The following is a 22,995-nucleotide window of genomic DNA, read 5'->3' as shown; positions in this document are numbered from 1 at the left end:
TCTAGATTTTACTCCTCTGATGGTTTGTCTATGCCCTGTAAATTATGGTGTTGAGCCATATGGTCTTAATCCTTGGCTAATTTGGTGTAAACCAATGTTATAAATGTTGCAACCAGCCTTGATTTTTGCGAGGGCTCGCAGGGAATATTGGCCAACATTTTACTTTTGTTTGACTAGTGTCCCTTCTGGGATGGTGGTATAAGAATTGGGTAATGCACAATTAGCTTTCAACAATACTGTCAAATATTTAAGAATGACCACTTGGTTGATGCATCAGAAAGCTGCTGGCACCAATAGAACATTATCCCTTGATATGCCATTGCTCTTAGAAAGGGAAGTGACCAGAGGGTAAAGGGTGTGCATGTTACTGCTTTTATTGAAAAAAACAATTAGTAAAGATTTTTTTCTTTTTATAGTGATACCCAGGTTACACATAATGCACATCTATGGGTATGCGTACTCTAATTCCACTGACCCTGGCAACTGGATGTTACTTGTATTATACTAGTGACCACTTAAGAGATGTTCGAGTGATTCCTGGCATCCTTATAGATGCAGTTTTGGCACTTGAGTGGATTGGGCAACAATTTCAAATCTGTTAGATTCATGCTGCCACGCACATTTGTATCCCAATTTTACTGCTACCGTGATAACAATAAAAATTAGGAATCCAAAGTTGCCAATCCAGCATGATATATCATTGAAAAAAATGAAGGTAAGTATGTTGTTTCTCCAGAGGTACAAAAACTTATTGCACTGCCATTTTAAATCTGAAGTTGCCTGTCATCCCACATTTCTGTGCGTTATAATGAAAACGCATAAATGGCTCAGTCTTTGTGGTACCCTTCCAAAAAGGGCAGTTTGGTGTAATATATTTTAACCACTGGTTCTATTAAAGAAAATTTAAATGCTCATCTGATGGGCATGTGGAAAATGGCTTAGTTTCCCACATTGGTAACATTTATTAATGACTAAATGCCCTGCAAGTATCTAAAGGATACCTATATGAAATGTTGATGTATTGATATTTAAATGTAAATGTGACTTATTGGGCTATATTTAAAAACCACTTGTGGGTAAATGTATACATGGTGAGTGGCTGAGCTGCACACAATATGCTAACCCAAAAGTCTTATCAGTGGTTGGTGCTGAGTTAACTGGTTTCAAACAGTGTAACAATGCGGCACTAAAAATTGCTCCATCTCCTTGGGCTAGGGAAATGTATCAGCCAGAGATTGTGCTCTTGCTGGAGAGCATGAATGTCAGTTGTGGAGCAGAACCAGCTCTGCTGTACTGCCCTTCTGTGGTTGTGCAGCTTGTCAGCTTTTTGCTCTCTTTTAATCACAACATAATTTGGTTACTTCAGTGAGGTAATATGGTTTCCAGCACCTGCGGGTTTGTATCCCAACATGAGCCTCTGGCTTTTAAAATATAATATTGAACAGGAAAGAAATGAAATTCTTTTTGTTCTCTATTCATAAATCATGTATGTTATTTGAGCAGGTTTGTTGCTCTGAAAAATGAGTATAGCTAGAGTAAAATGTGGTGGCGCAAATGACGGATTTGCAAAATTTTCTCAACATTGGTCAGATGTATTAAATATCCATTTTTAAGGGTCTCTGGTATCTACTCCAAGTCCATACATCCTTATATTCTTGAATTGTTGGATGCATGTTTAGTCAATGTACAATGACCTATTTCTAAAAATTTTGATTTTTTTAAAAAAAGAATTCTTGAACCAAATACAGTTGTGTGGTTAGTATTTCTCTGAACCACGCACAAGTGTGGGTGGAAGACACAATTGGTTTCAAGGGTGGTTGGGTCAGAGGAGTTGGTCTAGATGTTGGAAATTGAGTTTGTTGACCATCTGTCCATTTGTTCCTGAGATTATGTGAAAACTCTTGCACTGGGGCACCAGTTTTAAAAATAAGCATTATAGTTTGGGAGACAACAGCTGTTTTTCTCCCACACTAAATTGGAATTCCACACTGCTGTGCCAATGTTAGTCAAAGCAAAAGCATATTCATACTCTAAAGTTGTATTATGAGCAGATACTGTGGTTTTTAATATTTCCCTAAGAAATAACCTTAAAAGTATTGACCTGTGTTTCAGCTTTGGTGTAGATTCTTTTCTCCTTCTCCCAAAAAACAGGATAATTTCCCAAACATGCTGTCCTCTCTTACCTAGAACTTTTTTATAGGAGTAGATTTAAACATTTTGTTTTAAAGTTATGGGTAACAGTATAATAAAACTGTTTAACCTGAGAAATGAGTGCATTATTGGTAGGTTATTTTTTAAATGCCTAAATAAAAGCAATGGGTGAGGAAATAAATTTGAGGATGAAGGAAAGGACACATATAATCGATCTGGGTAAAATATAAATATTCAGAATGTTTTAAAGGTTGGGTTGGTTGGCAGTTTTTTTTCTTTTGGGAGAAGGGCTGTAGTGGGTGCAGCTAAAATTCCCATTGAGCAGTTAACCATTTTACACAACTTGTTACAAGTTTGTTCTTCTGTGGAAGAATTTAACTATAATACAGAGCCTAAGCAGTACGATACTGCTTTCACTCCCTTGTCTGCAGGTAAGTATTAGAATGTAGTTTTAATAATGCCAATACAGTTTTTTAAATGCTTGAATATGGAAACTATGTTAACATGCTTTGTCGCATTTATATGCTACAGGTTACAAAGTGAGAGCCTTGTTTACACTTCAATACTTTAAACTATTTTGACTGAGCCGGCAGCATAATGAAAAATGGGACTAGACACGTTTTCTACATATGTATGGACAAAAAAATATGTATGGTGTATGCAAGTGGAGTAATACATAAAAGCATGGTATTGTACACTTGTAATGTAAACATGGTATTTATTATACAGTAATTTGTAATTTAATTGGAAGTTAAAGAGTAATGTAAAAATTAGTTTAATGGTTTCTTAACAGTTCTGTTATAAAACTGCATGCACCAACTATAGTTGTTCAGAACCCTGTTACTGGCAAGTCAAACAGTGAAGGTGTATATGGTTTTGGAGGGTGTACGAAAGCTTTAGGAGAACTACTGTGAAGAAAGGCAAACTCGCAGATGAAAACTGGTGAAACTTCAGAGGCCTTAGCCAGTGCTTTAAAAGAGGCACGAGTTTCATCATCATTGAGCCTTAGGCTCAAGAGGTACTGGCTTAAGGGAATACTTCATTTCTTCATATTTGTCCCTGCAGCGGTGTCGACCGGGGTGGCTTCAGTAAGCCTGGTGGTAAGTTCTTAGCATTAACATGGTTAGTCAATACATTTTTGTGTTTTGAAGTTTGTGATTTGGGGGAAAAACTGTTTTGCGTAGTAAAATTTCCTTGTATACAAAATTCAACACATACGTGTGTGTGTGTGTGTATATATATATATATACTGGAGTCGCCTGCCGGCATTAAAATGGGTTTGCGTTAAAATGGGTTTATCATTTTGCCTGATACTATGGTGAAAATGGATGTATAAAGTGAATAATCACTTGAGTGATGGGCGTGCATTAAAATGGGTTTGAGATTACCTAATACTGGTGAATAGAAAATGTAAAATGAGTAAACACTTAAGTGTGAGGGCTTGCATTAAAATGGGTTTTGAATTACCTGGTGCTGGTAATTTAATAAAAGTCAATGACCACTTGTCAGAAGTGGTATAAAGTACCAAATGGTTTATTTTAAACATTTTAAATGGGGATGTTTTAGTTTGAGTAATACCAATTTTAATTTTAATTTCCACTGGAGAATATTTCACATCATGGTCTTGCATTTGCAGTTCATCTCTGTTGAATGAATAACCAAAAGGTGCTGGAATTTTAGATCTAGATGTTTTTAAAGGTATTGGGTTAGTGGAATGCAAAATAATGTTGTTCCTGCTTTCTTTCCTTCTCATCCAGTAACAGCTGTAGAAGAAACTCCGGAGCCTGAACCAGGTAATTGCCTATTAAAATGTATCACCCCTTTATAAGTGGATAACTATTTCTTATAGGGTTGTATTTAGATTAGATTACTCAGTGTGGAAACAGTCCCTTTGGCCCAACAAGTTCACACTGACCCACTGAAGCGCACCCATCCGGACCCATTCCCCTACATTTGCACCTAACACTACGGCCAATTCACCTAACCTGCACATTTTTGGACTGTGGGAGGAAACCGGAGCACCCGGAGGAAACCCACGCAGACACTGGGAGAATGTGCTAACTCCACATAGTCAGTCGCCTGAGGCGGGAATTGAACCCCAGTCTCTGGTGCTGTGAGGCAGCAGTGCTAACCACAGTGCCGCCCTAAATGTTACACTTTGTGCCTCAGTTTTACGCAATAGTTTAGAAAGTGGTTGCAAGTAACACTAAACGCACAAAAACATTTTTGAGTGGAGCAGGGTTCATGTTTAATGATATCCTTGCCTTCGTATAGATTTATACAGTGCTTTCATTTGGGTGAATCACAGCATCCGTACTATAGAATTCATTAACTAGTTGCCAATTATCAGTCCAATTCAAAACCTAATTTCATGCTTTCCATCTTGTGGGCTAACATAATTTGATCAGTCAAAAAATATATTTCGTGTAGTTTCACAGCAGTTAATCTTTGCTAGTTGTTTTAAGCTGGTGTAAAAAGAATAGTTCAGGAGAGATGCAGCTGGTTAAACCACTTTGTTTTAAACAAAAGAACAGAATATCATAGAATCCCTACAGTGTGGAAACAGGCCCTTCGGCCCAACAACTCCACGCTGACCTGTTCCCCTACCCTGTTAACCTATATTTACCCCCAACTAAAGCACCTAACCTTGAACGCTGTAATTTAGCATGGCCAATTTACTTAACTGCGCATCTTTAAATTGTGGGAGGAATCCGGAGCACCTGGAGGAAATTCCACACAGACACTTGCCTGAAACTGGAATCGAATCCAGGTCCCTGGTGCTGTGAGGCAGCAGTGCTCGCCACTGTGCCACGCCAAATAGATTTACAAGTTTACAGAATGAAACACAAACAAGAGGACAGAATACAGAATAACAACCTATCTGAAAAGCCAACAGAGAATCCCACCTTGTCCCCAGTACTTGCAACAATTCCCCGTAGAGACAACTTGGCACAAATAAAATCAAAAGCATGCTCTTATCGGAGAGAAGTCAGAGACCACCAGTCTTGACCTGCTGCTTTGGGTCCAGCAGCTTCAAAAACACTACTTGCTAAGCAAGCCAATCCAGAGAAAAGCTGCGCTTTGGGGATTAACTAAAGATGACAAAAAGGAGCAGCTTCATCAACAAAGACTCCCCATAAAGTACCATTGATAGGTAAATAAATACAACTGCAGATGCAAAAAATATCAAACAAAAGTAGTGCTGGAGAAACAGATTTGGCAGCATCTGTAGAGAAGATGAGTTAATGTTTCGAGTCTTGTGACTCTTCAAAGGGATCACTGAAGTTGAAACATTAACTCTTCTTTCTTCAGATACTGCCAGACCAATCTCGGTAATTTTCCTGAATGTGCCTGCCCTTTTGCAGGTAGCTATGCTAGCAGCTAAGCTTTTTTTATAAACATTTTTAGGATTGGATTTTATCATTTATATAAATTCTGCATCCTCCTGAATTTGTGTAAGAAGGCTGCAATTGGAAGACCCGTATTTTGTCTTTGATTTGACTTTGGGTTTCAGATAAACAAGTAGACTTAGTTACAGCAGTTTACCTAGATAACTCTTTCATGTATGGCCCCGAGGCATCTGAAGTGTTGGTTAATGCTGAGGGAAAGAACTTGTCAGATTGACATTCAAAGTAGGCGTCACAATTTTAAACCAGAAAATAGTATTTCAGTTTTGAGTTTTAATGCATGTCAGCATGGATAGAATTAAACTTCATCTGGTTCAAAATCATTATGAAAGGGAGAGAATGTGGAAATTATCAATACTGGAAATGAGTGGGCAAGCGTCTTCAGTAGTGCATTGGGTGAAAGAGGATGAAGTTTGTCATAATTATACATCACAGAAACAAGACCTCGATCACCTCGTTCATGCTGATTCAGTTTCCTCCACTGAACTTATCTCATTTGCCTGTGGTTGGCCTACAGCCCTCCAATACAATTGCAGTGTTGTAATTGTACCTGCCTCTGCCACTTTTCTGAGACCTCATTCCACAAACCCACCAATGTCTGGAGAAAATAGTTGCCCCTCAGATCTCCTTTTTTTTTAAAATCTTCCCCTCTCATCATAAACCTATGCCCTCTAGTTTTGGACTACCCTACTTTGGGGGAGAGAAAGATGTTGGCTATTCACCCTATCCATGAACCTCCTGATTTTATAAATCTCTACGGTCACCCCTCAGCCTCTCTTTATAACTTAACCTTCCAATCTCATAAATGCCTGTAAATCATTTTTGCACCCATGACAGTTGAATAATATCCTTTCTATAGCAGGTTGACCAGAATCGCATATAGTACTACAAATGTGACCACTTGTGTCTGACTGATTAATGGTTCTATCTGCATTTGAAGATATCTCAGTGCACACTTCAAAAGCTGTTTATAACCTCATTAATCAGTAGTTCACTGGACTTTTATTTTATTGGCTTATTTACTGGCTTGACTGTCTTTCACTGTTAGTTACTTGCTTATCCTGTACACTTGTTTGTTGGAGTTGGTTTTAATATGCATGTGTTTCTGGAAGAACCAATAGCTTAGCTGTTTTTGTCCTTTTGCATAAGCCAGCAATATTTAGTATGTAATTTTTTTAACAAGGCTTGTCAAATTTGTGTTAAGAACCTTGCTTCCTTCTCTATCATTGGTTCAGTCCTTAATTTTAAGTCTTGTAATGTTTACTGTAAACAAAACATCAAATGCACCAAAGGTCTTTTGCCTCCATCCTGCACTGTTTTAGGGAGGCTCCTGCAGTACATCCACATTGAACATTTTCACTTTGTGATACAATTAATTTGTATGTACAGTGATATCCTTGTTGGTAACTTGTGTGGTTCGAAAGTTTTTATACAATGACCCTTTCCTCCATGTTCATGGTAACTTGAATCATCACAATATATTAACCCCTTGAGAAAAGTTCTCAAGTTGAACTTGTGTGATGGGTACTGGAGTTAAGACAAAAAAATTAACTGTCTTCTACTTGTTTTGCAGTAGCAGCTGCTGAACCACCACCACCACCACCAGCTCCAGCTCCAGTTCTGACTCCAACCCCAACCCCGACTCCAACTCCAGCCCCACAGGAAGATGTGGAAAATGATACTATATATGTGCAAGGCTTGGGTGAAAATATAACTCCAGAAAGGCTTCTGGATTTCTTCAAGCAAACTGGTGCTATAAAGGTTTGTTTTGGCATATACTGTCAACTGTTGCTGCATTTTTTGGAATTTTTTGCTGTTAATTTTGCACCTGTATGTCTTTAGATCAACAAGCGAACTGGGCAGCCTATGATCAACATCTACATTGATAAGGAAACTGGAAAACCTAAGGGTGAAGCCACTGTATCCTATGATGATCCTCCTTCTGCGAAGGCTGCTCTAGAATGGTTTGATGGTAATTTTTTTTTGGTTTTGTCATTCATACCAAAACACACTGCTCCCTGTTCTATCATTAATGGTAATTTATATTCCTTTTTCAGGCAAAGAGTTTGATACAAACCCAATCAAGGTTGCTATGGCAAGAAAGAAGCAGCAGCCACAGCCTCAACCACAACTGCAACAACCACCACCACCATTGCAATTTAATAATATGCGAAGTGGTGTCCCTCTCCGGGATGGAAGAGGTGGTGGACTCCCTGGTCGAGGTGGTGAGAATCTGCATTACAGACCAGGTAATACTGTTTGGCTTTGTATTTTATGTCTGTTTGCTTGTAGAGCATAGCTCCAATTGGATGAAGGAGGAATGAAACTAGGGACTACTGTGTTAGATATTTAGATTTTAGTGGCCTTCTATAGCAGAGTGGGAGGTTTGGTATCAGTTTCATTATTTATCGTGTGCGTTCTTCTACAATGAGTGAGTTGAGTTTTCAGCATACTTTTTAAAAGCCTCCCACCTCAAAAGCTTAGGTGGCTGAAGCAGCTTTTGAAGGTTTCAGAATTTGCCAAACATGTTACTCTGCTGTAGTCCAGTTGAAGTTCAATATTGTGTATCCTTCCCTAGTGGTTGACACTTATTGTCCTGTTCTATACGCTTATGCTGGAATATTGTGGCGCAAATCCAGACTTTTGCAACTCCATTCTTCTATAAAACATTTGCTAAATTTTTGGCTTTTTTGAGAATTTTTGGAATCCTCACACCTTCAAAAAAAATCCTCTTAATGCCTTGTTCCGAGTCAGTTTACAATAATTTGGTTTGGTTCAGAGGGTGGGACTCCTGAAACTGTGTTAAATTTATAAACTGCTTCTTTCAAGGACTGGTCAATAAAACCTAGCCATAACTTAAGAACAAGTGAGATTTGGGGCAAAATTTAAAAGTAGAGCCTCAAAGGTAATCTTTTTGGATTTCTAAGTATGCTGTTGGCTTGGATTAAAATTAGTGTTAAGTGCGTTCCTTTTTTGAAAAGGAATGTTGGAGCAATGGTTAATGCATGAAGCACTGGCACCAGCCCTAGAGCAAGTGGATGCCATCCCATTGGGATGGGTCATCACCACCTGACCAAATTGGGAACAGTGTTTGGGCAAGTTGAATATAACCAGGGTGGTAGAGGGTTTTAGACTATGCAATGGAGTAATGGATAGTTTGGGAAGAAGTTACTGGCACCAATAAGGGAAGCTATTAGTGTTGCAGCAAACAACAGTGTACAAACCTCAATACCTTTTTATAAAGTAAATCCATTCTCTGTTTACATCGCATGATAGAGATTGAGACCTGAATATTTAATGTTGCAGGACAACTAAGGGCCAGAAGGGGAGATGGTAGTGGGGTCTGGTAACTAATTCTGGTATGTTAGGAAAATGCTTTTACTTCTGAACATAGAAACTATTTGGGCTAGAGATGAGCTGATAAAGGCATGGCCATTGTGGGAGCAGTGTCTTAGCATCGTCACACTAACCACACCATAGGATAGGATATTCAGTAAGAAATTGAGTCTTTGTGAGAGGCATATTAGATTGATATAGATTTGACAGTGGGGTTGGCAAAGTATCCTGACCAGTGAGCTTAGTGCTTAGGGAACGGTTTCTTAAAACTATATACTCTCGAGCCAATCGGAGATATGCAATTCAACAGAATTGAAAAATCACACTTACAGATGTTCCAGGTTGTAGCGATAATGATTTGAATTATGTATAAAGTTAAAAATCACACAACACCAGGTTATAGTCCGACAGGTTTAATTGGAAGCACACTAGCTTTCGGAGCGACGCTCCATCAGGTGATTTGATCACAATCACTTGATGAAGGAGCATCGCTCCAAAAGCTAGTGTGCTTCCAATTAAACCTGCTTGACTAACCTGATGTTGTGATTTTTAACTTTGTACACCCCAGTCCAACACCGGCATCTCCGAATCAAGAATTATGTTTGAGTGTGAATCTAAGGTTAGTGTTTTTAAAGGTGAGGGCATCAACGTTGACCTGGTTAATGTGAATAAATTAGTTTAAGGGATCAGTTAGGATTGCCATACAGGCACTTGTAAGGAAATATTTCAAAAGATGCAGCCAAGATAAAACCAGTGAGACACTGAGAGGCTTCCTATCCATGGCATCTAAGGAACTGATACTGTGTGAAAGAGAACATTTACAATTTTGCAAAGATGGAGGATGACAAATCCTCAGATCCTGAAGCGATTCATCCTTTGTTCTTAAGAAATGGTCAACCCAGTATGTGCATTTGTTTAGGTTTCCCCAAATATATTGAATTTAGGAAAGGCTCCATCAGATTTGATGAATGCAGTATTGTATAGGAAAACATTAACTTGCCCTCCTTTATGCATGGCAGAACAGAAAAGCAGTATTATTTAAATGGAGAGGTGGCAGAGCTTTGAAGTAACGTTGGATCCTGGTTATACAAATTAATTGCAACACAGTTTTAGCAAGTAATTAAGTCAAATGGAATGTTCTCATTTGAGAGACAACTGGAACAATGTATGTTTTGTAGTAAATTGTTAGTGACACCACATCTGGATTGCTGTAGTCTGTGGGTGGGTGTGTGGTGAAGTGCAGAGGAGGTAATCTCTCAAGGAAGGATTTAGACCAACTGGGACCTGTTTTGAAGAGCTAATGTTCTAGTTTCTAAAATTTGTGTGTTTTCTTGAATTGTGGCATCTTGAGGATTCTATAAAAAGGATGGGTGCTGAAAGGAAGCAACTGGAATAGTGGTGCTGTTTAGAGTTCTCTATTTAAGATTGAGATGAGATGCTTTTTGAGGTTGAGCCTTCTCTCCGGTAGAGGCAGAGTTGTTGAATATTCAAATGCATAGGTACATGGATTCTTGATTAGCTGGTGTGTTTTCCACCAGATGAACCATTATTTTACTGAATTGCAGTGTGTGTCTGAGGCCGACACCACCTAATTCTCTGTGTTCAGCAGCTGTATATTTTGCTGCACCTGTTTTCTGTACAATGAATGGTACAATCTATACTCCTTGGTTTGGAGATGCTGGTGATAGGCTGGGGTGTACAAAGTTACAAATCTCTCAATACCAGGTTATAGTCCCAACAGGTTTAATTGGAAGTACTAGCTTTTAGAGCACCACTCCTTCAGGTAGTTGTGGAGTGCACAATTGTAAGACACAGATTTATAGCAAAAGTTTAGTGTGATGTATCTGAAATTATACATTGAAAAATACCTTGATTGTTCGTTAAGTCTCTCATCTGTTAGAATGACCATGATAGTTTCATTACTTTCATATGCAAAGTACAAAACCTTTTTTAAAAGTTACATTCTCAGGTTAACTATAACAAATGGTATCAGCGCGGGTGAGATGTTGAAGGTGTTAGCCTGTGTTCCCTGTCTGTGCCATAATATTTAGACTGATTCTCATCTAAAAAGTGAGTTAAGAGTCTTACATGGATTCATGCAGTTTTTGAGCAAAGTACAATGTAACTGTGCAAGTATAAATTCACCCCACAAATGTGTGTGTGTGCACGCATGTCGATGCACGCCTGGTGCTGTGATTTGTAAATTTATACTCACTGCTACCTTTTATTTGCTTTCAGCATCAGATTCGAAATGTCAACTTTCTACCTTTTTTGTTCTAAATTAAATCTTTTTTTTTCTGTTCACTGTCCTTATTGACTGAAAGTGGGAAATACGCATGCATTTTAGTCAGTTCTCTAGTCTTTTTATTTAGACTATAAGGTATAATTGCCTATTAACTGGAGTGTTTAGCAATAGCATCTTTTTTTTAACGAATGAAAATCTCTAGAATCCATCAATAGGTGGCTCCTTTGCTGAGTTTAAAGTGATTAATCTGTTACTTGTGGAAACTTGTCTGCCACTGAAGTGGCATCATCATATGCGAATCCAGAGCCTATGTGAATACACTGGGGATGCATTCATATCTCAGTGGCAAATTGAATTAATTAAATTCATTACTAATTAACTGGTGACCATATAACTATTACTTATGTTGAAGTCCATCACAAATGTCCTTGTTGGAGGATAGAAATAGGGCATTACCTGGTTTGTCTTACATGTAACTTCATACCCATGACAGTGTGGTTGACCCTTAAATCCTCCTTTCTGCCTAATGACTACTTTGCATCAAATTGGAGTAAAGCTTAAAGAAAAGAATAAAACTAGATTTACCACCCAGCATTGAGCTAGACATCAGAAATGCAGATCTGGCTGAGTGAAGTTCTCCTTGACATCTGGACATTTTTTTGTCAACCATTGCAGCCTTTTTATTCCATGATGATTATCATGCAATAATGCTGTTCTCTCACTCCTACCCCCACACTACCACTCTAATCTTTTGCTTCAGAATTGCTATTACCTTTCCTGCTGATACTTTTACAACTGGTCTGTTCTATTACTAATTTGTACCCAAATTAACTCCTTCAGGATGAATGTCCAGTATCTTCCTGTCCTGTTTGTACATCTATCCAGGGATATTTAGTGCCCAGTCCTGCTTTTTCATGGAGGGTGTTCTCCATTGTCAGATTCATTTTATAGCAAGACTTGTTTTCTCCCACCCCATCACCAAGCTGTAAATTCTCATGCCCAGAAGCTCTTGCAAATCGCCACAAGGACTTTTGGTTGCACCTTAGCACTGGGACCTGCCTGGCCCTTTTATAGGCTGCATCTGCTCCCAACCCAGGCATTCCTTCCTGCAACGTCTGTGCAGAGGTCTGCTTGCTCTCCCTATTTCCAGACTGGTATGTTGTGCGAGGAATAATTTAGAATTACAACTGTTCAGTAGTTCTGTTTATTTACTCTCTCTCTCTTCCTAAAATCTGCTACTAGGACCTCATGCTTTTACTACATCGTTGGTACTGTTGGTCCACAGTCTGTCCTTTCCATCAACATTCTACAGCATCCAGTGCATCCGAGAGGTTTTGGATGCCCTACTCTACCTCTGTTAAATGAACAAAAACCTGCCTTCTGAGTCCTCTATCTGCTCCTTACCTACCACAGATCAATGTTCTGAATGCAGGCTATCCTTCAACACTGCTAGAGCAATCTGCATGTGTGAGCAAGCTCTGTAAATGGGGTTTGCAACTCCCATCTAGGCAAAAGGTGTTTGGGTTTGTTGTGCTGAATGCAGTGCCCTAAATTCAATTTGTTAGAGCATTAACACTGTTGACTGCAATTCCATTTCCTCATTTGATCATTTTTGAGAGATGTTCCAGTGAATTGGATCATCAAATCAAGATGAACTGCATAGGCTTTTTAACCATAATTTTACCTTTTTTAGCCTAATCCACACTTGATATTTTAAAGCAAATCCATGTGTAGTGCTGTGTAAACTCTGATCTTAACAGTAAAGTTTTAAATTTTCATTGTTATCCCTCTTCCTGGATCTGTTTTACACTAACTTCATGCAATCAAATATTGTATTTGATAAATTGAGTTACTTATCAATTTTGTTAATTTAATTTACATTGTATAGGTACCTCTAGACTTTTGCATGTTGTCAACTTTTAGACCACTGTCCTGTCCTAATCTACTTTCTGTATTGTCCTTGGAAATATTGAATTCTTTTGGGTTATAACCACTTGAAAGCATTTAGATCTACCTGGTCATGTTTTTCAGCTCCACTGCTTCAATTGGTTTAGTACAGACAGAAAATGCTGAAATCCAAAATTGACAAGCAGAAGGCTGGAAAAAGACAGCAAGCCAGGCAGCATCACTAGATGGAGAAGTCAATGTTTTGAGTGAACCCTTCAGGAAGAAGGCTTATACCCAAAACGTTGACCTCTCCACCACCTAATGCTGTCTGGCTTGCGGTCGTCTTCCAGCCTCCTTGTCTACTCGATTCAATTTGGCAGCACAATAAAAAGAAAATACTCAATGGTATTATGAAACTATACACCACTTTAATTTCCTCTTGATTTGAAATGAGCCCTTTTTATCTCTTGGGGAATAGAATAATGGTCCAAAGAATTTGAAGAAAAAAACTTCATGTCAAACGTGCCAGCCTAACAAAAGTTACTTTTGGAGCTTTGTATATATTACTATGCCTTGTGTACCTTGCATGGAATGAAATTTTAATGTCATAGCTCTTTTTAGAGCAGCAAGTTCCCCTGCTGTCAATGTACCCTGAATTTAAACTTGTATGGCTGTCAATATTGCCAACTGGCTGAGTCTTTTGCCCACCTTTAATTCCAGGACCCATGGGACGTGGCGGGGGAGGATTTGGTGGACGAGGTGGTCCACGTGGTCGTGGTGGACCTTCTGGAGGAAATACGCAGCAAAGAGCTGGTGACTGGCGTTGCCCTAATCCGTATGTTTGATTTGGTTTGAGGATTTTCAAATACTAAAGTTTGCCATACAAACTGCCAGATGTAATTGAGATTTCTTCTGTTATAGGACATGTGGGAACTCCAACTTTGCCTGGAGGACTGAGTGTAACCAGTGTAAGGCCCCAAAACCAGACGGTCCCCTCCCACCACCATTTCCTTCTGGTGAGTAATTTTAGCTATGGTGATATGTTTTGTCTCTTAGACTCATGTTGAGTATTAACTAGCATCTGTCCGTGGGGGACTCGTCAATATCAATATTTTTGTCAATTTCAAAAAATCCCTAAAATCATGAGATTGGTACGAGAAATTTCATTTTTGATGTTTAAGGATCAGTGTTTTCTTTCCCTTTTTTTTTTTTGCCCTGACCTGAAGCTTGTATGCAGCATGTTTTGGGGATCTTTTCATGAAGGACTTTTCCCCTCTGGTTTGTGTTTCATAGGTGACCGTGGGAGGGGTGGCCCTATGATGAGAGGTGGCCGCCTTATGGATCGTGGTGGTTTCCGTGGTGGACGTGGTGGTGACAGAGGTGGTTTCCGAGGTGGGCGTGGTGGTGACAGAGGTGGCTTTAGAGGTGGAAGAGGCATGCTTGGTGGTCCTCCAATGGGAGAGCTAATGGGTTTCAGAGGTGGCAGAGGTGGACCAGGAAAAATGGATAGAAAGTAAGTTGACCAGCACTTTGAAATTATGTTTATGCGGAAATCATTTTGTGAAAAGAATGTGCACTTAATCTGATTGGAAGCTAACCTATTAATCAGCAGTGAGGAACTGCTGTATATGCTAGTGGCTCAACCTTATTTTTGTAAGTGAAATGTTAATGTCCTCCTTTCTTTTTAGGGGTGACCGTCGCCAGGACCGTCGGGAGAGACCATATTGAAGTAGATGATCCATCTGGTTTTCTGTTTACTACAACAAATATTTTTTAAAAATGTTTTAAATTTGTAATTCCGTATTTATAATGTTGTTTGCAACAACATTACGGCAATATTTCGGTATTGTATTAGTTTTTCAGTGGATATAGCCAAGTCAGGAAGTAAATTTCATGTTAGGGTGACTTTTCGCTTAATTTTTACTTTTGTCAAGGTGAATGTAATGATGTGAACGAGATCCTGAAGAGCATGCAAAACAAAAATGTACAGTGCATAGCTTTTTGTTCTGTTTATACTATGGTGATACTGCAATAAAAAGCTGAGTCGCTCTGTTTAGTGTGGCTTCCTGAAGTTCTGCTCCAAGTAACTTGAAATAGTGTTCCATAGTGATGGAAGTAAGTCCACAAATTGCAAAGGTTTTTTTTTGAAATAACACTGAACTGAGCTTCTGCAGCTTAATTAAAAAGTTCAACAGCTATTAAAAAAAATTGTTGCGTGAGTCTCTTTACAAATTTAAATGTGCAGTTATTACTATAGAAAATCCAAAAGTACACTGGATAATTCTAAATATCCCTGACCACCTCAATTAGCAACTTTGTATATTTGAAAAACTTAGCAGGCTAAATGAAATGCTTAGGGTTGATTTTTTTTAATGCATGATGTGAAAGCATTTATGATTTCAGTTGTGAAGTACCCAGATCTGTAGGTCACTTAAGCATATTCAATCACTAGTTTTTCAGCGATTAACATAACATTGTAGCCATGTAAATTTGTCACCCAATGCTGCTTTTCAGAGGTCAGTCTTCTGATCCCAGGTATTCTGTACACTTGACCTGTGAAAACTAGTAATGGTGTTGAGCATTTAGGTTTACTTTTGACCCGAGTATTGTTGTGGGCATATTCTGACATTACAAATTGTGCTCTATCTTTTAAATCTAACAATATCAATTTTTAGTTTCTTTATCTGAAATATTAACTTCTCAGTAGTGAGATATGGACTGGTAACCTGTCATTTCAATAAATATTTGACATTCCAGTACTTGATGATTGTTGCAGAATTAACTATGGATTCACTCGTCAGAAATGGTGCACATCAACCATTGGTTACAAGTCACTATTTGAAACTGCTTGCCGTAGCGGATACTCTTTAAAATAATATCTGAAAATAATTTGTTATGGTAAACGGCCTATTGGAACATTATTTTTAAGATTGAACTTCATAGGTGTACTGTTTAAATTCTCCTTTTTCAACAATTTGTTGAATATTGCTTAATAGCCTATGAAATTTACGGTTACATTTGCAGAATGTTGTATAATAAAGGTGATGTGCATTATGGTTGTGAATAATGCTTGCCACGCATAGTCTAGGCACACAGTATATAAAGTTGACTGTCTGGATCCATTTCCAAAATCCCCTACACACACTCACCATTAGAGTTCTGTATTGCTGTTATTTTTCTAAGTGATTAAACTTGATTAATAAAGTTTTTCTTTATTGGCTGAGGTGTGATTAGTTCAGTAATGTGTACTTGTTTGTGGATTCAGCCCTGGCCTTGTATTGTTTTGAGTAATAAACAAGTTCAACCTCTCCCTTTTGAGGTGAGCTCTAACATTGTGCAAAATTAGTGTCTGCATTTTAAGGAATGATGGTGCACAATCATACTTCCTGAAAATTGTGATACTTTCTGAACCAAATGTTGATGCTGCATTGACAACTTAGCATGACTTGCCTTCGTTTCGGTTTCTATTGCCTCATCATCTTCCCCAATGTCTGACTGTCTGCCTAAACGTAATGATTCCTTTGGACTTTGAGCAAAATGGTTTTCAATCATTATGGTTCCTCACAAGAAGTGAGCAGTGTACTTTTGTGGTCACTAGCACTATCTTCTCAGCCAATAGTGCTTTATTTCTCATGCCATTTTTTATTGGTGTACAAGTTGGGTTCTTTTCTATTATTTCCCATTGTCCATGCATATCTAAGCTTCAAACTTCTTCAGTTTTCAGATTATTACTGTTTGAAAGTTACTGATGTTTTTGGTGTCAGCAATTTCCTTTGAAGCTCAAGTTGGTTTAAATGATAGAGGTAGGGGTACAAACCGACCACAGAAGAGCTGTTTTGCCAGCTACACACTAATCCTGTTCACTGACTTTCAGAAGCTAGGCTTATCAAGAAATCTAAATGCCAGCTTCAAGTTTTTATTTATACAAGCTTCTACCAAAAATGTGACAGTAGCCAACCTGTAACTTTGTAGATGGAATTTAGATTACATTTCAGAAGTTGGATTGTAATGCTACTGTCAAGCATATGCAACATTGTTCAAGTTGGAATCTTGACACTGCTGTTGAATTACTGATTAATTGCCAATATTAATTATCTAGTTATTAGTCTTCAGACCAACTGTAATAAGGTTCGATATTCTATCCTTACTGCCTTGAGCTCAAATTATTAACCAAACGCTCATCCAAAGTGACAATATAATGTAATATGAACTGACCTCCAGTGTCTGGTACACCATCTTGTAGCAAAACAATTTTGTAACTTGTGGAATAAGTGTTGTGGGAGGCGGTGGTGGGGGGGGGAAGAAAGGAGGAGAGGGGGGGAAGAAAGGAGAGGAGGAGGCAGCGAGAGATGATGGTGTGCTAAATGCTTAAGTATTTCTGAGGGTTAGGATTTTGTTTTGAAGCTAGTCCAGCATTTGAACTGTTTTGCTAATGGTGTCTAACATGGCTATATTTACATCTAATTTATTTTTCTATAGCATTCATCACAACATTAAGGTTTCTATTATTGAAAGATTTATTTTCATTGAAAAATCCAAGATTGAATTATGATTATGAAAGTCCTGTGAAAACCAGAGTTTATTTCCTCAAGCAGCTATTGCCACTTGATTTGGTTTTTAAGGTCTTTTGTAATCAATACTGCCTCAGCTGGGTTTTTGTTTTGTCTTTGAGAGCAATACATTAACATGCTGGGTTGCATATAATTCTGGTGATGCACTATATTCTGCTGTCCTAATTTTATATTACCAATTTACTCCAGTGGATATGTTCAATTTTTATAAATTAGTCTCTTTTAAAATTTAAGCAAGCCCTTGTATCATTTTGTACCACTGCCTCAGATGTATAGAAAGAGATCCTTTGGTCCAACTTATCTATGCTGTCCAGATATCTTTTATCTAATCCCATTTGGTAGATTTTGACCCAGACTCCTCCCAACCTTCCTAGTCATACCCATGCAGGTGCTTTTTTGTTTGAAATGTTGTAATTGTACCAGTCTCCATCAGTTCCTCTTGACAGTTTATTCCATACATGCAACACCCCTCTGCATGAAAAAATTGCCCCTTGGGACCCTTTTTTTAAAATCTTTCCCCTCACCTTAAACTCATGCCCTCTAGTTTTGGACTCTCCTCTTCCCCTGGAGGGAAAGATCTTGACTATTCACCTATTCATGCCCCTCGTGCTTTTTTTTAAACTTCTAGAAGGTCACCCCGAAACATCTGGCCCTCCAGGGAAAATAGCCCCAGTCTATTTGGCCTTTTTCTATAGTTCAAACCCTCCAACCCTGGCAACATCCTTTGTAAATCTCTTCTGAACCCTTCAAGTTTAACAATCCTTCCTATTAGCAAGAAGACCAGAATTGAATGCAGCATTCTAATATTGGTTTAATCAATGTCCTGTATAGCTACAACACTATTTCCTAACTCATATACTCAATGCGCTGACCAATAAAGGCAAGTGTACCAAACGTTGCCTTCACTACCCTGCCACCTGTGACTCTATTTTCGAGGAACTATGAACCTGGACTCTTGAGGTGCCCCACCCCCATTCAAAAGCCTGGAACATACCTTTGTGTTGCTCCTATCCCAATTTGTCCTATCAAAACAGTACGTCACATTTATCTAAATAAAACATTGAATTCCTTGGCCCATCTGATCAAGATATTATTGTACTCTGGGGAACCTTTGCTGTCCACTACACTACTAATTTTGGTGCCATCTGCAAATTTACTAACCATACCTCCCATTTACATCCAAATCAAGTTATGTAGATGACAGTGCACTGGTCACTGGCCTCCAGTTCAAAAAGCATCCAGTCCCTCAGTCTCTTCCAATTTGCCTGCCACTGGTTAGGCAGACTGGTCTAGAGTTACCTGGCTTTTACTTACCACCTTTCTTCAACCATGGCTCCAGTCTTCTGGCACCTCACCCATTGGCTATTCATGTGACAAATGACACCAAGTGGCCAGCAATTGCTTTCCACAATGTTCTAGGATACATCCTGGTGATTTAACCACCAATTTATGTCCGGCACTGATGTCTTATGCTGTGTCTAGAGGCTTGAAAGCATACTTCACAAAATTCTGAAGTAAATTAATACAAGCTTTCAAAAACTTAAACGTGTGCCTGAATTGGAAACACTGGGGCCTGTTGAAAATTTTGAAGACAATGGACAAGGTAAGTGCTTGCTGTTCAGGTCAAAAGAGAAGAATGTGTTTGGCTAAGTTAAAGATTTGAAGGCCTGTGGTGCATTCTAATTCAAATTTCCATCATATGCAGAATTTTGCAACAACCAGTTTAGAACTGAAGGCTGTGGGGAAGGAGTAAAATATTAACACTAAATGTGGCATGTAAGCTGAACGATCTCTGGAGAAATTAGAGCTAATGGAGGATTTTATTTCTTCCGTTCATGGGATTGTTGATGTCGCTGGCTGGGTTCCTATTTGCTACCCATTCTCCTAGTTTACCTTTTAAGGTGATGGTGAGCTGTAGTCTCGAGCTATTCCATTTGGTGTAGGTAGTTCTAATGCTATTGGAGAGCAAGATTTTGGCCTTGCAACATAAACAGACATTATATTGCCAAGTCAGGATGATGTGTAGTTTGGAGGAAAGTGTGCAGAATGTTTCCATGCATTTGTTGCCCTTTTCCTGCTGGAGATCGTGGAAGATGTTGGCTTGGAGGTTAGGTGAGTTTCTGCAGTAAATACCGATGACACACCCACTACTGTGCATTAATAGTGGGCAGCATTCCCTCAGTGTATTTATTTGATATGGCGCTGCATAATATGCCTAAGTGTTTTTCCTTTGATTTATACCAGAGGAGGAAACTTTTTTGGGAAATGCCGACTATATTGATGCAAAGTAACCTATCAATGAAAATCTTAGCAGTTGCGTAATCAAATTAGAGTCGCATATTGAGAGAATCTCATGTTTGCAACACAATGTGACCTGAAAGCATAAAAAATCTCAATACTCATCTTACCTTGAATCACTTTAAACATGTTCAACTGGAATCCTCTTTTTTTTTCTAAATTTAATGGCTCATCTGTAAATAACTTATTTGGAATGAATGTTAGATTCTTTGCCCATAGCATATGCATGGCCACTAAAGGTAAAACAAAGACATAGCTAAAATGCTTCCTCCTTTAAATAGCAAAAGTAACACCCGCAGGGCTTTTTTTAATGGTACCATAAAGCTAATGCAGTGCAATTCCTGAGAGTCGATATATAAGTAGCAGTTTATTAGAACAGTGTAAAGTCTCCTTTCAAAAAAAAGCATATTTTATAAAGTTACCATTGAGGAGAACCTATCTTGTCTTAAACCATATTCTTTGGTAGAAGAAATGACATCAATACACTTTTCCAAGGGTTTAATGTGTGAAGAATGGATAACAGGTCGTTCAGGCTGCACTAATCTAACAAAGGATGTTTGGAACCAGTAGCTGGTTCCAATTAGTGGTAAACTGGTAGACTTACAATGAGAGATAATAATTTAGCTTGCTTTGGTCAGGTCAAATGTGAAATACTTTGGATTATATAAAGGTAAATCAATTAAGAAGGTTGTTACAATTTCAGGTTGGCCTAAGATACCATCTTGGATTCTGTCCCATCTGCGAATCCTGAAAATTGAATCTTGCTTTTACACCGGTTCAATAACGCATTCCATCTACATCAATGTCATCCATAGATACAGCAAAACAAACTTGTGACTTGAACCAGATAGTTGAACTTGAGCTCAGAGTTAAAGAAATAATTATTCTAACAGTGGGTGTTCTGACCTTTGTGATTCATTAGTGTGTTTTAGTCTGAAGGAAAGAGCTTGACAGTTGCACTTAATTCAGAAAGTACAATTTATCCCTTCCTATTAATACAAAACATTGAACATTATTTGTCACGTCTTTTTCCTTTAGTGGTCTGTTTTATTCTCATTTGCACATGAATCTTCTGGCAGACTCGTTCTGCTAGACTGCGCCTCGTCTTTTTATTAAAACATTTTTTTGGCTGCCAGTGTCTAAGTTTCTTTTGTTGCTCAAAGCCAGCATGACTAGGCATAAAAATCTTCCTGCTGAGTGTCCAGGCCTGGCTTCTCCTTAACATGAAGGCTATGAGAGCATTTATAGAATACCAAGTACTTATTACTTGACAGTAATTCAAACAATTTGAAAGCTCTGTCATCTTAGAACCCTTAAAAGTTGCACAGGAAGTGGAGTTGAATGAATTTAAAAATTGATCAGATTTCCTTTAAATCATTATTCCTTACATGGTTAACAGATGCAAAGTATTTTTCCAACTACGTCTCCTCAAAGCATCCAACTGCATTTTGCACATTCATAATATTTTTGTCTGTGCTACTTATTACAATTCTTTGAGTGAAAACATTTTTCCTATTTGTCTGTTTTAGAGTCTGTTTCTTTCACTTCTGTTTTGGGGAATACTGCATACCCGTAACTGTTCTAGCTTAAAAAACCAAAAGTAACAAAGAGCCACAAAATTATTGTTCTGGCGAACTGAAGTTGTCAATGATGTGACTGATTCTGGATCAGAAACGCTACTTTAAAGATCTTAGGTTTTCTTCCATTAAAAGCTATTTCCTTTTCAAAATTTACCAAATTTTACTGTTTAATTCGGTATTTTTATTTTTCAGCAACTGTGGGCTGGTAGTAACGTTGTGGTATGTCAAATTGACAAGGAGCTCTGTGTTAATACATGTACAATAGGTTTGGCAAAATATCTTTTGTCTTTAAATTCCAATCTCGTGAATCACAATTGGAAGGTCTGCTCTTTTCAACTTTAAGAGTTGGTTCAAGTGTCAACCATACTTGCTACGTTAGGGAATTAAACTCCATTTGCATGATGGACCTGATACAATATCACAGTTCGTGTGGGCTGCATTTACGAGTTATTTAAACACACTGGGTTATACGTTTGTTCAATTTCGGTGTGCACTCTGGTTTCCAAGTAAACCAATTTTGGATGCAATGTCTTGCATCTAATCTGCATGACAACTGACACATTGATCCTCAATATTTTTAGACTTCCCTGATAGAGTCAGCATTGGGTCAATTTAAATGTGAAGGGACGTGTTCAGCCCTAGTTTCAGCATCACACTGCAAATTAGGTGGAAAACTGCGTGAAGCATATATTCATTAAAAGTCTGTGTACTATAAGTTTTTTTACAAAAACAATTCTGTCATGCCGAGTGCTGCCAGCCCATCACCACCAAAAGGAACCAGGACAAAAGTATTTTAACCAATGTCAATGCTATCGGCAACATTCATTGTAACAGGCACAATGTTCCACTACCCTTCTTGAATTAGACAGAGACTGATCTGAATATCTTGAAAAATTATCTTTGGTTTCACTACTTACTCAATCTGTTTGTGTTGCATTATTATTTATTCTTGCACTTAGTCAACCAAACAGTCAAGTTATTTACTCAAAGCCTGGTTAACTTGGCTCCTTTTAGAACATAAATTAATTTCATTTGGGAGAAAGGTATCACCTTGTTAAAACCAATTGAAGAGGTCCCATCTAGAATGGGAACCTCATCCAGGGGCTGATGTGAACAAACTGTGTTGGGATGGGGGTCAGGTGTTTCCATTATTTGAACTCGGTGGCTCACTCGTTAGCACTGATGCCTCACAACGCTAGAAACTCAGTTCAATGCCACCCTTGGGCGACTGTCTGTGTGGAGTATGCACATTCTCCCCGTGTCTGCGTGGGTTTCTTCCCCGTGCACCACTTTCCTTCTACAGTCCAAAGCTGTATAGGTCAGATGAATTGGCCATTCTAAATTGCTCATAGTGCTAGGTTGGTGTGGACTTGGGCTGAAGGGCCTATTTCCACACTGTAGGGAATCTAAAAGCCATGTGTGAAAAGAAACAAGGGTGGCGAAGTTGTCACTTCGAAACGAATTAAAGTACACAAGGCTTTCTTGAGTTTGCACTGCTATAAATAGACGTCTGCGTTCAA

The 22,995-nt window shown here is 38.5% G+C and overlaps 1 protein-coding gene across 1 annotated transcript in view; it reads left to right on the top strand.

Annotated features, from left to right (window-relative positions):
* Nucleotides 1–16,246, top strand: part of LOC140488185 (RNA-binding protein EWS-like) — a 32,343-nt gene extending 16,097 nt beyond the window's left edge. The window contains exons 9-17 of the mRNA XM_072588067.1: nucleotides 3,217–3,251; nucleotides 3,909–3,944; nucleotides 7,132–7,319; nucleotides 7,401–7,530; nucleotides 7,616–7,807; nucleotides 13,747–13,861; nucleotides 13,948–14,042; nucleotides 14,320–14,539; nucleotides 14,715–16,246. Of these exons, the coding sequence (XP_072444168.1) occupies nucleotides 3,217–3,251; nucleotides 3,909–3,944; nucleotides 7,132–7,319; nucleotides 7,401–7,530; nucleotides 7,616–7,807; nucleotides 13,747–13,861; nucleotides 13,948–14,042; nucleotides 14,320–14,539; nucleotides 14,715–14,754 (1,051 nt within the window). The 3' untranslated portion in view covers nucleotides 14,755–16,246. The remainder of the gene's footprint in view (nucleotides 1–3,216; nucleotides 3,252–3,908; nucleotides 3,945–7,131; nucleotides 7,320–7,400; nucleotides 7,531–7,615; nucleotides 7,808–13,746; nucleotides 13,862–13,947; nucleotides 14,043–14,319; nucleotides 14,540–14,714) is intronic.
* Nucleotides 16,247–22,995: the final 6,749 nt, after the last annotated feature.

This window comes from Chiloscyllium punctatum, chromosome 17 (assembly GCF_047496795.1).
Source record: "Chiloscyllium punctatum isolate Juve2018m chromosome 17, sChiPun1.3, whole genome shotgun sequence".
Taxonomy (NCBI): domain Eukaryota; kingdom Metazoa; phylum Chordata; class Chondrichthyes; order Orectolobiformes; family Hemiscylliidae; genus Chiloscyllium; species Chiloscyllium punctatum.
This window is presented reverse-complemented; position numbering and strand designations above follow the sequence as displayed.